The sequence below is a fragment of the Carettochelys insculpta genome, chromosome 1 (genome assembly GCF_033958435.1).
Source record: "Carettochelys insculpta isolate YL-2023 chromosome 1, ASM3395843v1, whole genome shotgun sequence".
NCBI classification, from domain to species: domain Eukaryota; kingdom Metazoa; phylum Chordata; order Testudines; family Carettochelyidae; genus Carettochelys; species Carettochelys insculpta.
This window is the reverse complement of record NC_134137.1, coordinates 210095075-210111105: the sequence shown is the minus strand read 5'-3', so window position 1 is coordinate 210111105 and position 16031 is coordinate 210095075. Positions and strand designations below refer to the sequence as shown.

At 40.7% G+C, this 16031-nt stretch overlaps 1 protein-coding gene across 4 annotated transcripts in view; it reads left to right on the top strand.

Annotated features, from left to right (window-relative positions):
- Positions 1–16031, top strand: part of EPHA3 (EPH receptor A3) — a 413871-nt gene that overhangs the window by 302270 nt on the left and 95570 nt on the right. For 3 of the 4 annotated variants that reach the window (XM_074998615.1, XM_074998629.1, XM_074998636.1), the window contains exons 6-9: positions 1937–2061; positions 9661–9823; positions 15217–15319; positions 15756–15823. In XM_074998615.1, the coding sequence (XP_074854716.1) occupies positions 1937–2061; positions 9661–9823; positions 15217–15319; positions 15756–15823 (459 nt within the window). The remainder of the gene's footprint in view (positions 1–1936; positions 2062–9660; positions 9824–15216; positions 15320–15755; positions 15824–16031) is intronic. The other variant, XM_074998622.1, reaches the window with a different exon arrangement.

The following is a 16031-nucleotide window of genomic DNA, read 5'->3' as shown; positions in this document are numbered from 1 at the left end:
TATTTTGTTTCTAACATCAATCTATTCAAGCACAAGTGGAATTACTCAAGGATGTACATTACAAACCAATCCCATATACCTTGCTTAATGCTTTTCAATAAGCAGAATGAGTTTATAGATCTGGTTAATGTAAGTAAAATTAATATAGCTACCCCCATACCAGATTAATTAGTCTAACTGCAAAATAAATGCGTACTTAGATTTCAATGAGGAGAGGGTATTTCTGAAATGAAAATTTTGTTAGGGAGTATATTGCAAACAACATGGTTGAATATAAGAAATACTGTATAGGTCTGTGAAGATTACAGATATTTGGCTGTGGTGGACATATTTTTTTCAATAAAAATAAGAAGTCCTGTAGCACTTCAAAGACTAACAATTTGATTTATTAGGTAATGAGCTTTCTTTTGTAATACCTGATAAATCTGATGAAATGGGTCTTACCTACAAAAGCTCAATAACCTAATACATAAAACTGTTGGCCTTTGAGGTGCTACTGGACTTTTTTTTTTTTGTCTGATGCTACAGACCAACACAGCTACCCCACTGAGAATAGTTTTTCAATGCACCAGTCCTTTAAAGAGTTTAGCAAAATCAAGTTTAATTAGAAATGATGATGAGAACAATTGATTTGGCATTCTCCTGCAGCATGGGAAACACAAGCATAAGCATTCAAAAACCTGGAATGGATAATACTTGAAATGAGCATATCTACAAAGAGCAAAAATATCTTAAGGTGCTGTTAACTCTACCATTCTCTCATTGGAGGTGCCATGGTAATGAGGCAATTCGAACCAGGCTAATGAGGTGCTAACATGCATATTCAGCTCCTCATTAGCATACTGTCAGCCACACAAGCAGACTTCAAATTGCAGATTGGCAGTGAACCTGGGGCAGCAACATTCCCTTACTCCGATCTAGTTCTGTGGGAATAAGGGAAAGTCACTGAACATGCACAATAGCTGCTTCAAATTGTCTCGTTACCATGGCGCCACCAATGGGAGATTGGTAGTGTAGCAGCAGCCTTAGTTGCTGAGTTACTTCTCTTAACTGATGATGGCCAAACCTTGAGCAAATAGACTCAGTGAAGTAAGTGAAAGTTGTGCTTAGATTTCAGGAATGCAGGATTTCAGTGATGGTTTGGAAAAGCACCCAAAAATGGTGGCCCAATGCTTAACTGAAATTAGTTATATTAGAAATCTCATGAGATCAGGCTTTTTACTGCCAGACCTCTACCACTTCCCCGTTTTGGGTAGTCGGTTAGTGGGTGGCATGCCATAGTTTGTCATCTGTACCTGTGATGAATGTATCTCACAAACAAAATTACTGGCAGAGTAAGTTAAATCACATATACTTTTGGGGTTTGATTTTTTTTTTTATTTTAATAGGAGCACTGTGAAGGAAATGTGAAGTATGTGGGAACAATTTGCATCAGGGGAATCCTTACCAAATACTCTCATAAAAAGGAAGTATTCTGCAATATGCTGATGATTATTATTAACTATGGATACCATAAGGCTCCTGTATGTAATATATTCCAGTCCTGTCATATGCTTGTATATGGAAATGTTATCAATGATCTGCGGAGCCTGATAATAATAATACTGGAACATTATAAGAAATAAGTAGTACCATTATTTGAGTGTTTTTTTAACTATATCAAATGTATTTTATTGCTTACATTATAGTAGCAGATTGAAAACATCTGGTATCCTGCCACTAGCCCACCAGCAACAGAAAGTCTTAGCTTGCTTTCCTTCAGGCCAATATGCTTCAAGACATGTGTACCAATACTATAACCCAGCTGCTGAGTGTTGATACTGGGCCAGACCTGTTCTCAGCAGCCTTTTAAAAGGAAACAGTACCTCCTTGCCAAGAATTAGAACAGTGATAAACTCCATTTGCTTTTTCTCTCTCTTCCTTCCTCTTCTTACAGCCCCATCCCCCATCACAATAATAAGGAAAGACCGGACATCCCGAAATAGCGTGTCTCTGTCTTGGCAAGAACCTGAGCAGCCAAACGGTATCATCTTGGACTATGAGGTCAAGTACTATGAAAAGGTGAGAGGAAAAGACTGAAGGGGAGATGTGTGCAATGAAATAATTGCTTCTTCCCATCACCAAAACTGCTAGGATGCAAGAGGTTACCCACTCTCAGTGGCAACTAAATATTGACACTGTTCAATTTATATAATAATAATAATAATAATTAATAATTAATAGGGAGAATAAGATGAAAATCTGGTAAAAGTTAGTATTTTTGTGCCTCAAATTCATCTCAGAATGCTCCAAAATTAGTGTAAACATTAAAACAGATTATATGTAGCCTATTACTTTCTCCATCGTACTGCATTTACTGAAATATATTATTTTTCCAATAAGCATGCACTGAGTTGGTTTTCTGGTACAGCATAAACAATATTTGCACAAAAATGAATTGAGAACGATTAGAACTCTCTGTTAGTATCTTGATTAAATTTGCATCATTCCAGTAATGCACCAGTTGTGAATGACTGACTGAATTTTGCTAATTTGTGAATAAATGAGTACATACAAAGGAAGGAAATAAAACTATGGATATGCAATACTAAATATATTTTGTTTTGTTTTGACGATATTATACTTTCAGTGGTTTGTCAATAACTCATATGTTTTGTAAAGAAAATATTGTCTCAGGGCTCGTCCAGACTTGCAAATTTATCTGGAATACAGAAGATTGTACATTTCAATTTGAATGATTCTTCCTGATTAACGGACACTCTTGTTCCACAGTATCTTATTCTGAAATAGTTTTATTCAAGTGAATTAAATGAAGGGTTTGGCTATACAAACACTTAGTTTTTGGCAAGCGGCCTACACAAGTGTTAAATATTTGTTACCACTTTTCTCCCACTATTAACATTGTAAAACCAACACAATTGTGGGAGTTGTACAAAATAAAGCTCCAGTTCCACAAGGCACTTAAGCAAGGCACATGCTTGACTTCAGGCATGTGAGGAGACCCATTGTAGACAATGGAAAGATATGTGTGCTTAATGTTAAGCACATACTTAAATTCTGTGCTGAAGCATAAAGGCCCAACCCTGCATCCTTTACTCTCACGCTAACACATTCACGCAAATAGATCTTATAAATCAATGTACCTATTCACTGTTAGTAAAAGTTTGCCACTCTAGATTCTAAGGATACCCTGTTTCAATGTAAAAATACATAGAACCTGGTTGGCAGGGAGCATACAGTAATCCCTCGAAATGCGCAATTTTGAGTTATGCTTAACTCATTAAAATCTAGCTCCCCCTGGACCTGGGTCAACCCCCTGCCCCCCAAGCCATGCACAGCCCCAGTTCAAACACTCCAGCGTGGCCACAGTTCAACACCCTCTGCCCCCTTTCACCCCCACTTCACATGTCTCTGGTTCACCCTCCACCCCTGTATGGCTGCAGCTGAACTCCCCGCAAAGTCTATGCAGCCCCACCTCACCATCCCCTGCCCTCTCTGCAGCCCTAACCCACCCCAGACTTAGCCCCCCAACCACCTTGCCACAGCCCCAACCCACTGCCAGGCTTAATCCTCCCCAACTGCCCCCCCCAACCCCAGGACTTACCTTTCCAAAGGAGCTCCGGGTGCTCCTGCTGCTTCCCTGGCTGCAGAATGTGCAGTCCTCTGAGGGAAAAAAGCTGCCCCTTACTTGAGGGACTACTGTATCTTCCAAACTAACAGTATGGTTATTAAAACTATTCATGGAGAAAAGTTGCAACTTATTTTTCACAGAGATAAACATATGTACATATTACAAAGTGGCTGGTCTTAATGACTAGTGCAAGCTCTTCTGAAAATATACCCAGAATACATATATGGCAACTAGGTTATACAGCAAACCTTCGATATAGCAGACCCCATTTTGCCGGACATGAGCAATAACAGACATCCACAACGGACATCCCTCCCCAAGAAACTGAAGTACAGTACTGTACTATGCAACGCTGTAAATGGCAACTCAACAAAGACGCCACCAGAGCCCCTTGCGGCTGGGACTGCTGCAGCCACAGGGTCCCTGGCCATAACTTAGAGAGCTTTGGCTGAGATCTGCAGTGGTGATCCCAGCCACCACCAGGGACTCTTCAGCTGCGGTGATCCCAGTTGCGGGGGGTAGTGTGGGGACATGGTGGCAGTGGCAGCTCAAAGCCAGAGGAGCTGCCATGCTCAGGGCAGAGCATGAGTAGCTTGCAGCTGAAGGAGCCCCCATGCTCTGCCCTGAGTGCTGGCAGCTCAGAGCCACAGGAGATGCCGCGCTCAGGGCAGAGCGCAGGTGACTTGGAACCGGAGGAGCCACCGTGTTCTGCTGGAGCCAGGAGGAGCTGGGAAGGTCCGTGAGTAAACCCACAGATATAATGGACTTTTGGTTTTAATAGGCCCCCCTCCTCCTCCCATTAGTCCATTATATCGAGGGTTTACAGTGAGAGCACTGGTGGTGCAGTTTGTGCAGTGAGTTAATTTTAAAAAAGAAAAGGTAAAGAAAAACAAATCTGCTTGTGATCTTGAGAGTAGAGAGCAAGCAATATACAGTCAGATTTAAACCACGTTCAAACTCCATCTCCATTGTTTTTGAGATACAAAATTAACAGCACATATATGCCTAAGTGCTGTCATGTTAGTGTACAGTTCTGAATCTGGATGGAGAGAATTGTTGCACTTATATATTGCTTTTGAGGAGGTTTCAGCTCCTTTATATTACTTATGTTTGGTAGCCACAACGGTGGCATGAAACATAAAGCTTTATTTTATACAACTCCCATAGCTGTGTTGGTTCTACAATGTTAACCATGGGAGAAAAGTGGTAAAGTGTGTGTGAAAAAAAAAACTTCTCTCTCCCTAATGTTGCTGCTAAGAATGTTAAACTTAGCTGAAGTACCTTAAGTAACACAGATATTAGTTACCCAATTTTCATTGCACATGAAATTCTGAGAGCAGCAAGATTTTCTCCCTGTTGAAGATGGTATCTATCTAGCATACCATGAGGAAAGGCTTAAGCAGAGTACACTTTGTGGGTGAGGTTGTCAATCCATCAACAAATAGAGTGTTTGATTAAAGTTCTACCTGACAAAGACTCTCTTTTCTTTGTGTATATTCCTGCTGCTTGTGGTGAACGGAGTGAAATATCTCTGAAGTTCTACTTCCTCTCCCATAAACTAGAGCTATGTCTACACTATGAGGTATCATCAATTTTAAGTCATTTAGCCCAATTTTACCAAGTGCCTGTCTTCACTGTAAATTCAATTAGCTCGATTTATGGTGCACTAAAATTGACATAATATCGATACCATAATATCGTAGTAACCTGACCGGTGCAGCATTCAGTTCAAATTTAAAATTCCAAATGAAGGGTAGTGAGGATATTCTGTCTTTAAATTGAATTCATTAGCCACCAGAGATGCCTCGTATGTGTCTGACAATACCCGACAGTTCTCCACTCTGGCATCGTCTATCTCCACTGCTCTCAGGTGCAAAGGAATCAGGCAACAGGAACACTATTTCAATTCAGCACCTGAACGACCGTGGCTGTAGGGTCATGAGAGGCTGAAAAGTCTTCTTTCTTTTCATTTGCTAGTAGCATGGCTATGGGGTCTGTGGCTCTGTGTATAACTCTGCTAGGTGCCTTCTTTTGATGTGCTGCCTGGTGCCAGCTGGTGCCCCACCCACACCCCCTGCACCATGTGGCAGCTGAGCTGTCAGTGGCAGGGTCATGCTTGTATGATAGGACAAGAAGCTTCTGTTCAGCCATTTACATGTTGTCCTGCCCCCCACCCCCCCTTCCCTCCTCGAGGGAACTGTCCATTTTTTCTGGAACTTTCCCTCGCCCGCATCACGTGGCAGGTAGACTGTGGGTGGGAGTCGTGCTTGTATGGTAGGATGAGAAGCTTCTTTTCAGCCGCTTACATTTTGTCCTGACCCCCCACATGCCCTCACTTCCCTCCCCCCAGAGGTGCCCCGCAGTCTGGAACTTTCCAGTGCATCATGTGGCTTGACCCTGAACCAATATGAGGATGTGCTGCTCAAGGTGCCAGGTAGCTTGCATGCGATGAGGATCCTCTAGCCAGCCAGGGGAAGTCTCCCTGGTCAGTCATGATTTTTGGGCAACAGAAGAAAATACTTTGTCACTAGAGTGGCTGTCCTCTCAGAGGAAATTCTTTTATGCACTTTATCCAAAGGCTAAGGGTCTGGCTATAACTGGGGGTCTTTTAGCCACCTCAAGCCATAACTGTTTCAATGATTCACTGCAGGTTCAGTGTAGAGCCTGTGTCTTAAACAAATTCTTGTTCTATGGGTCTTCTTTTCCAGGAGGTCTACGTCTTAGCCAGGTCCAAACCTAGGTCCAAGACTAGGCACACTGTTAATGGGGGCAGTTGGGTCTCCCAGGATGGTCACGATTTTCAGGTGCTGGCTGCAGTCTGGGGTCTTTTAGCTGTCTCAAGCTGCAACTGTTTCAGTGATTGAGTGTAGCACCTGTGTCTGCTTAAACAAACGGATCTTCTTTGCCAGGAGATCTAAATCCAGGTGCAGGTGGTGGATCTTGCCCCAAAGCATCTGCCGGAATCTTGGGCATGGATGTAGCACTGCTGGACCTCCCTCACTTTCATCTGGACTTGCTCCGCGTTGCAGCAGGGGAGTGGCCTCATGCTGCCAGGGTGGTGGCCATCCAGCATAGGCTTGGACATTATAGTGCTTCACCTTGGGGTCTTGGAGTAGATTCTCCTTGCCCCACAGGTCCAGAAGGGTCTGCACCTTTCTCCCAGTCCAGGAGGGACCTGCCTGTTAGTGCCCCGAACTGACTTTTGGGCCTTTGAGACACAATTATTGATCTGAGGATCATCTTTGCCAGCAGTTATAAATCCAGATCCAAGCCTGCAAAGATCCAGTGCTTTTGCACCCCGTTTTGAAAACCTGTTGGTTGGGAAACCCAAAATCTTTTTTCTAACCATTCTTAAGTGCTTTACTACCCCTCTCATGCCCTCAATTGTAAAAAGCACATTTTTGTACAGGCAAACCTGACCCCACGTGGAAAAAGGGACATTTGTTTACCTCAGCAGGGGAATGAGGGAAATTAAATGTAGAAAATGAAATGTGGGAAGGTGTCATCAATTACCCACATCCACTTGCGTGGCATTTTTTTCCCCATGCTGCACCAGTGAAAATAGCCAGAATGCAATGGGGCTCGGGAACAGTGGGATAGGTTCCCACAATACCCTGCTGCAGCACTCGATTTAACCTAATTGAGTGCAGCAGCAATAAGTCAGTTTTGTGGGGAGCATGTGGGAAGTGAGGATGTCAGAATAGAATTGATAAAAACCAGGATTAATGAATAGATTTTAATAAAATCGATTTTAACTTGTAGTTCAGATGCAGCCTTTGGCTTGTGTATGGGTGTTATGCTGATTTGATTGCTATTAACATAAAAATTGACATCTAAAACATGTCTTGCAGAGTTTACCAAAAAGTAAGTTACTATCATAGCCACCATACCACTGTTAAAATATTTATCTACTGAGTAGCATTGCGTAGTATAGTGAATATAACCATGACCATATATTCTCTTCTCAAGTGCTTGGATGCATAAGGACAAGTTTGCATTGCATAAAAATGACCCAAAGTCAGATCAAACTGACTATCCATTCAAACTGCATAAACATATATTAGTTTTGACCATTTTGCCTCAATAGTTTAACATTGAAATAAAAGCTTTATTGTATTTGGAGAAGCAGAAGTTCCAGATAAAATGAATTATGAATTTCTTTTTTATTCTTAGTCTGACAGCAAATGCACCCTGTTTTTCATACATGGTTTTTCAGGGATAAATCCAGTCCGATTTACTGTCAGAAGGACCCTGATTTTGGATGATATTTAAGTTACATGTGTGCCTACTGTTGCACATGAATAGTCTTACCAAGGTCAATTAGATCACTCATATGATTAATGTCTGGTACATGCGTCAGTATTTTTTGCGAATTGGGGTATGAGTCTCCAAGGATATGTTTACAATTCACATAAAACCCAACATCAGACTCAGATTTGAAACCAAGTGCCCTTCAAGCCACACAAATCAGTTTGACACAGGTTCTAAGACACTGCTAACAGGGAGAGTGGATCAGAGCCCATGTCCCACTGTGACTCAGGTCCAAGCCCCAACATTTTGTAGCGTGGATGCAGCTACAATCACGTGAGTTAGGAGTTAGATCTGTGTTGGGCAGTATGAACATTTGTACAACTCTGAGATCTGGGTCCAGCAAATATAAAACCAGCTTAAATATGTGAGCTTGGAAGAGGAAAGACCACAAGCCCGGGTTCCACAGACTTGAGTTTACAAAGCACCATAGCACGCCTGGGTCCTGAGAGTATGTAACATAGTACTGGTACATCAGTAATTAGTTTAGTACTTCCATGGGTATATGCACGGTACCTTCCAAAGTCAGGGTAATGCTCTCTGAAACTTTACAGGGCAATGCAAAACTAGGTGACTGTACCTACTCTGATCAGGCATCTGCCACTCATTTCACCTTCATTTCAACTCCCTGAACTCAGCAGAGTTTTGTTTTGAGTTTTAAACTCTTCCAAGCAGTAAAGCAACTTTTGAAGTAAATAACAACAAAGAGGTTCCCCTGAGCCCCTGTGAAGAAAAGCAGTTTAGTTTCTCACAGCTCCCCGTATGTATGGCACCTATCCAGGGCTTTTCCTGATGTGGAAACCAGCTGCCATTTTTAGGAAGCCAAAAACGCCATTTCAGCACAACATAGCTTTAGCATTACAAACAGTACAAAGCAGAAAATGCTTAAATCATTGGACTGTGTAGTTATAGGTGGGTCTGAGTCATTTGCTTGTCAGAATTAACTTTTTGCAAGGCATATAATCTTCCCAAACTTACTTAATTCTACACAAAACACTAAATAAGACACTAATATACACATTGGTGATTTCCATTTCTTCTTTTTTTCTGACAGAATGGGGTGTGATTGTGTATATACATATCTAAATGGGTGGATATGACACATTGCTCTTTGGCAGCTTAGGAGAAAACTGCTATATCTTACCTCTCTGATTCTTATAGCCCAGCCCTCACTCAGGAGAGGCCTTCACTGATGTTAGAGAGTTTTGTCATGAGAAGGGACTGCAAAACCAGGGCCAGAGTTAAAATGCCCTATAGTTCTATTAACTTTTGTGTAAAAATGTTTGAGTATGTATTCTTGTTGCTATAAAGGCAAAAAACAACTTGTAAAATGTATGGCAGTAAAAGCTGAGCCAAACCTATTGGGCTGCAAGGCACTAAAGTTCTACATGCACTTAAATTGGCTTCTGATTTGATTCAGTTAGAGATGCTAGTTTTTTGGGGTTTTAAATAACATTTTTATATATCGTTCAGGCAAAGCAATAGGAAAATGTTAAATAAAATGTCTCATTAATAGAAAATATAGTACCAGATAAAAGAAGTCCTAATGCTTTAAGATTCTTGCTAATCTGTGAATCCATAGTGATTTAAATGTCATGGCTTCACAAAGTTTAGGTAGTTAATGTTGATCAGGCACTGCTACCTGGGTAATACTGTACTGTCTTGCTTTAAGGGATTTGCAGTAGGTTGGGTTTTAATGTAGCAGTTTTCTTTCCCCAAAGCAGGAGCAAGAGACAAGTTATACTATTCTGAGAGCAAGAGGCACCAATGTTACTATCAGTGGCCTCAAACCTGATACCATCTACGTCTTCCAAATCCGAGCCCGGACAGCAGCAGGATATGGAACAAACAGCCGCAAGTTTGAGTTTGAAACCAGTCCAGATTGTATGTATTATTTCAAATGACTTTAAATGTGTTCCTGCCCAATAGTAGGATGATTTGAAAGGCTTGTCCCTCTCTAGCTTAGTTCAGCAACTGTGATTTGTATATATTTATTATGTGTCTTTGGGGGCAATATTAATATATAATTTTATATTTTATCATTAAAATTGAAATATATTGTAAGCTGTATACTGTAAATAGCATAGGCAGTATTTTCTTATGTTCCTTGCCCTATTTTATTCCTGTGGCCAGAATTAAAAGGCTCTTATACTCAAAGGCAATTCCTGCTGAGGAAGGAAGTCTGCTAAAGTAACAGCTCCGTCATGTTATAATATTCCATGTTTGTTGACAGACTCCATGAACTGTTAAAAACTCTGTGCTCCAGGAGAGCAAGGATCTCATTTTTTCCTCAGTTCCCATAGGTCAGAGCATAATTCTCCTATCACTGATTGTCATAGCTGCTTGCCTGAATTACCCATGAGATGAATTCGGTATAATCAGGAAAGGAGAGATGATTTTTGAGTTAAATCTCAGGGCTGGATTTAGATAATTTACAGTCTCTTCCCAGCTGTGCCACCACATACAATATTTAACACTGTAATTTAGTTTTCTTTTGTTTAAGGCAGAGACAGTACTGATCTTTCTGACAGTTGCAATACAAGGCTTAATCACTGGCCTTTCTAAAACACTTTGGCCGTTTCTGCATATTTTTGGGAAGAAGGGACCTCTGGAAGAAGGACTCCTTCCAGAAGATCCCCCCCGGGGGCCACGCTTCTAAATGGCATTTTGGAGTCTGGAAGAACGTCTTCCGGACTCCAAATCACCTGACCATATGCTAATGAGGCACAGGGAATTTGCATATGTACCTCATTAGCATATTTCAGGCCATTTATTATCGTGGCACTTTGAAAGTGGCATGTGTAGAGGCAGACTTTGAGAGTTTTAGATAAGGCTATTATAAATTTGATTTATTAATTATCTACTCCATTAGAACTGAATGCACTGGTCCTATTTGAAGTTAGAAAATTCAGAGAGCTATTTTCAAGGCTTTGGGATATTTTTAAGTTAGACACTGAAAAGCGTGGTGCTCAATGTACCTTTTCTGATGTTTCTCCTCTGATGGAACTCTGGGCCAGCTTTCAAGTAGGTCTCATCCGAATACTATATTTGAATTCGAAGGGCATGTTTACACTTAAAACACAGTCGTGGTGCAGCTATACCACTGTAGTGCTTCAGTGGAGATGTTACTATGCTGAAGGCAGAGCTTCTCTCATTGGTGTAGTTAATTCACCTCCATGAGGGTAAGTTTACACTACAAAATGAAATCAGCCTAAGTTCTACTGATGTACAGCAACCACAGTAATGAAATCGCTTTTTCATGTCCATACTACACTTCTTGGTCAGCAGTTCCCATTCTCACCAGAAGCAAGACATGAGAAGTCATTCTTCCGCTCTACTCTGCACTGGTTAGGCCTCAGTTGGAGTATTGTGTTCAGTTCTGGGCACTGCATTTCCATAAAGATGTGGAAAAATTGGAGAGGGTCCAGAAAAGAGCAACAAGAATGATCAAAGGTGTAGAGAACATGATGTCTGAAGAAAGGCTGAAAGAGCTGGGCTTGTTTAGTTTGGAAAAGAGAAAATTGAGGGGGGACATGATCATGGTTTTCAGGTGTCTAAAAGGGTGTCATAAAGAGGAGGGTGGAAACTTGTTCTTCTTGGACTCTGAGGATAGATCAAGAGGCAACGGGCTTAAACTGCAGCAAGGGAGGTTTAGGCTGGACATTAGGAAAAAGTTCCTAACTGTCAGGGCAGTCAAATAGTGGAATAAATTGCCTAAGGAGGTTGTGGAATCTCTGGAGATATTTAAGAACAGGTTAGATAATTGTCTATCAGGGATGGTCTAGACAGTGCTTGGGAGCTGGACAGGGGGCTGGACTCAGTGACCTAAAGCTGCATGCAGATCCAGAGCCACAGGTTGCTGACTGTGGAGCCCTTACTTCCACTTCGCAGAACACCAGGGTTCTCCAGAACACCAACTGGGAAACACTGCCTCGGACTCCTAGGCCCCAGTCAAAGAAGCAGGTATCTTTGCATGTGTAGTCTTCTGAGAAGCACAGGGAGACTCCTTGCATCACCAAAATTACCAGTGTGGGGGTTAGAAAGCCCTGTTTAAAATGGAACTGCCAGTAACCTTTCATTTTTGCTTGGAAAAACAGTTTGAGCCCTGAGATGAGTGGTGGGGGGAAGGAGCCTAAAATGGGCCCTTATTTGAACATCAAACTTCTTGCCAAACACTTTTCTTTCTGTTTTACAAAAAATGTTCCTTCTTTTTTTATAAGAGGTTTAGCTTGTTTTTCTTCATCCGAGTTCACAGGTTTAGTTTGTCATTTGTCATCTGTTGTGTTCCCCTTTCAGCCAAATAAGTCCCATTTTCTACTGATCATTTGTCTTATTATTTTGCCTTGCAAGTTTCGATTAGTTAGCTGAAAGACTTCAAAAAGTTAACCCCACCCTCCAAAAAAAGGTATTAAAAATCCAGCTGAATTTTTTGCAAAATAAACTTTCTATCAGTGAATACAATGACAATGCTTTCAGAATGGTTACCCTTCCTGCAGTGTGCAGAGGACCCATTCTGGGCCAACATACCACATACATGAGAGCAAAGTGGCACATAGGATCTTATACTGGTTCTATGCACAGGGGAAAATTATACCCTCTGAACATAAAACCAATATTCAGAATAAAAAAAGTTCTAAGAGAAATTAAAATAATGTAATAACACTCAACAGTTCAATGAATTAACTCTTCTGTTGTGGAGTTGTATCCTGCTCTCTTTACTGATGTAAGCACCCCTGAAGGCTGAAGTCAGTGGCATGTTTACTATAAATACTGCTGAAATAAGTGCACATTTGCAGGTATGAGGCTTTATTTTGTAGTTGGGGCACTGGAGAGATTAAGCATGTGCTTGAGTGCTCTGTGAAAATGGACTTTTGTCCCCTTGGCTGTGGCTACACTATCCCCTGCCTTTCAGAAGGGGCATGGTAATAAGCTACTTCGGCAGATGCTAATGAGGTGCTGCCATGAATATGAAGCATCTCATTAGCATAATGCCAGCTGTGTGCATTTCGAAAATTCCACTTTTGGAATGCATGCCACTGTTGTAGACAGGGACCTTTAGAAAGGACCCCCTGATTTCAAAAGCCCCTTCTTCCTCAAAGGGAAAGAGGGGGGCTTTTGAAGTCCTGGGGGTTCTTTCAAAAGGCCCCTGTGTACACAGGTGGCATGTGTTCGGAAAGCAGCACTTATGAATCGCGCATGTCCAGCATTATGCTTATGAGGTGCTGCTTTCAAAAGACACTTGTTAGGACTACCCAGCCTAATGTTAGCTTTCTCATCACTTTCATTCACCCTAAAAGTTAAAGCAGAGATTTTCTGAACTAGGAGCTGCGGATGCCCAGTATCTCTAGAAGTGAGATTGTTTATTCTGGCACCTATATAGGGAGGTAGGTAACTAACCTTGGCATCCAGGTTTGAATGTTTGGGCCAGAGACTTCTCCACTACCGCATTCGTGTAAACATTTTTAGGGAAAATTTCAACCATTTATCTCACTCAGTATAATCCTATCCAGACTTCAGCCATGATTAATTTGCCTTAGCTATAAATCTGGAGGCGTGTGCTTTTGGGAGAGGGAGGCAATCAGGAATTCCAAAGGTATAACATAACTCAAGATTATACCACAGATACTGTCGTGGGATTTTTTACTTGGAGACTTGTAATAAAGATTGAGAATGTGAGGTTTAAGAAACATTTTGTCCACAGACTACAGTATCATAAAAATAAACATAGACATTTTGTAAGAAGCCAAATGTGTTTTGCACTTGATGTGTTTGACGTATGTGAGCTATTTTTTCACCAAGCTCTTGTTCTGGGAAAATAAGCGAGCTCCTTGTTTTTAAAATGACTTGGTTTCTAATAATTATTGTGGTGACTCTCAGCTTTTAGAATGACTGACAAACAAGGAGTACCAAGAAAAAGTTATTAATGATGAGAATAATGAGTAAGGGAAGTCACTTGTGTCTGTTTTAGGGGTTTTTTTTTCCCAACATGCTTAAAATACATACACGTTGAAGATGTCACTGCAGTATAATCAGAAAGATTATGGAGACTTGGAGATTTGGAGATTATTAAGATTTGGAGAAGAGGTGCCAGGCCACAACTACAAATATATATCACCGTAATAGCTGTACATTTTATATGGGTAGATATCACAAGCATCCCATAATTTGAATGCAGTTACTATGCTACTCAGGCCATGTAAGCATTGTTGTGCATCTCCAGTCTGTGGAGCATGAGGTATCTCATACCCATAATGCCTAACGACTGCTTCCATGTGGAACTTGAGCCATCATGGAGGAGCTCTTCTCCATTGAACCTCGGAGGCTATGTCTACACTAGCATTCCTCTTTTGAAAGAAGCATGCAAATGAAGGAAATTGAAAATGCAAATGAGGCACAGATTTCCATAGCTGGCAACTTGTTTGCATAAAGCATTGTAGACACGGCTCTTTCGAAAGTAATCCCCATCTTTGAAAGAACCCTTCTTTCTATTTTTTTTAGGAAGAAGCGTTCTTTCAAATATGGGGATTACTTTCAGAAGTATGGCATCTTCACTGCTTTTCTACTTTAGATAGAAGAATATGCAAATGAGGAGCTGGATATGTAAATCTGTGTCTCATTTGCATTTTGATTTCCTTCATTTGCATGCCTCTTTGTAAAGAGGAATGCTAGTGTAGATGTAGCCATCGTGAACTTTTCCCAGAATTCATTTATAGTTTCTTAACATCGTGAACCAGTTTCTCTCCATTCCTTTCTGCTCAACAGCCCATAACCTTGTTGCCCCAATTTTAGAGAGGCATCTTTCCCATGAGATTTCTTCTCAAATGTAAAACTAGGTTTTAATAATCCCTTGCCTCTCAAGGATCTTATGGGTTTAGCTCCTTAAAGCTGATTGAGATCCTCTGCTTTAGAATCTTATAGAAGTAAATAATAATGGTAGGTACTGACTTACTTGGACTTCTTCCCTAAAAACATAATCCTTCCTCAGGTATGACAATAATAGCTGTTAGCAGCAGCAGCAGCATCCATCACAATAAGCATAATTATTGCCATCATGGTCAACAACTTTTGCAAAGGCAATGAGAAGAAACATTCCCTTTCTCTCCATATGTTTGTGTTTGTTGAAAAATTACTTCAGAATGGATCAGGAAGATGTTTTCAAGGCTCAGAACAAAGTGGGGGTTACCTAATTTATCAGCTGTCCTGGATTTGTGTGCTGTGATGTGATGTGTTTAATACCCTTTGTTTTATTTATTTGCATTATTTTGTTAACTTTTCAGCATTCTCCATCTCCAGTGAAAATAGCCAGGTTTTAATGATTGCCATTTCCGCTGCAGTAGCAATAATTCTCCTCACAGTCGTGGTGTATGTCCTGATTGGGAGGTTAGTTCATCATCTGTTTTATGCATTTACTCCTACTTCATGTTATATCATCTGCCATGAGGACTTGATGTGCTCAGTCAACCACAGGCTGTCAGGCAATAAAATATTAAGACTATACCTTGTCTGCATGTGCACAGCCTCCTTAGAGCACTGTTGCATACTCTGTAATGAGCCTGCTTATAACAGCAGAAACAATCATATAATTGTTAAAATGCTGCAAATATTTTCTTAGGCAATTGAAGAACTAAACTGCAGGGGTCAAAAATCAACAAATTCTAGTCTGTTGCCTCAAATTGTCTGAGAACATAGGTTGCCTCTGTAGGGAACACAATGTAAATAACATTACACTTTCAAAGAGGCATCTAATTGTTTAGGGACATTTTATTCTGTTTCCTTATGGATATATTTCTTCACTTTTTTTCTCTATTGCTTGTAGATTATGTGGCTATAACAAATCTAAACATGACACTGATGTGAAGAGGCTGTATTTTGGCAATGGACATTGTAAGTTACTGAAGAACCTTATAATTTCCTCTTGTATTGAGTGAATCCCTAAAATCATTGTTACCTTCCTTTTTTATTTAATCTGAAAAACATCAAATTGAAATGCATTTTGGAGGAGGAGGGTTTTTTTCTTTTGTGGAGAAGAGTATTCCCCACTAATTACTTTTTGTTTCAACTTCTTTCCTCCAGGGTCAGATTAGAAATGAAT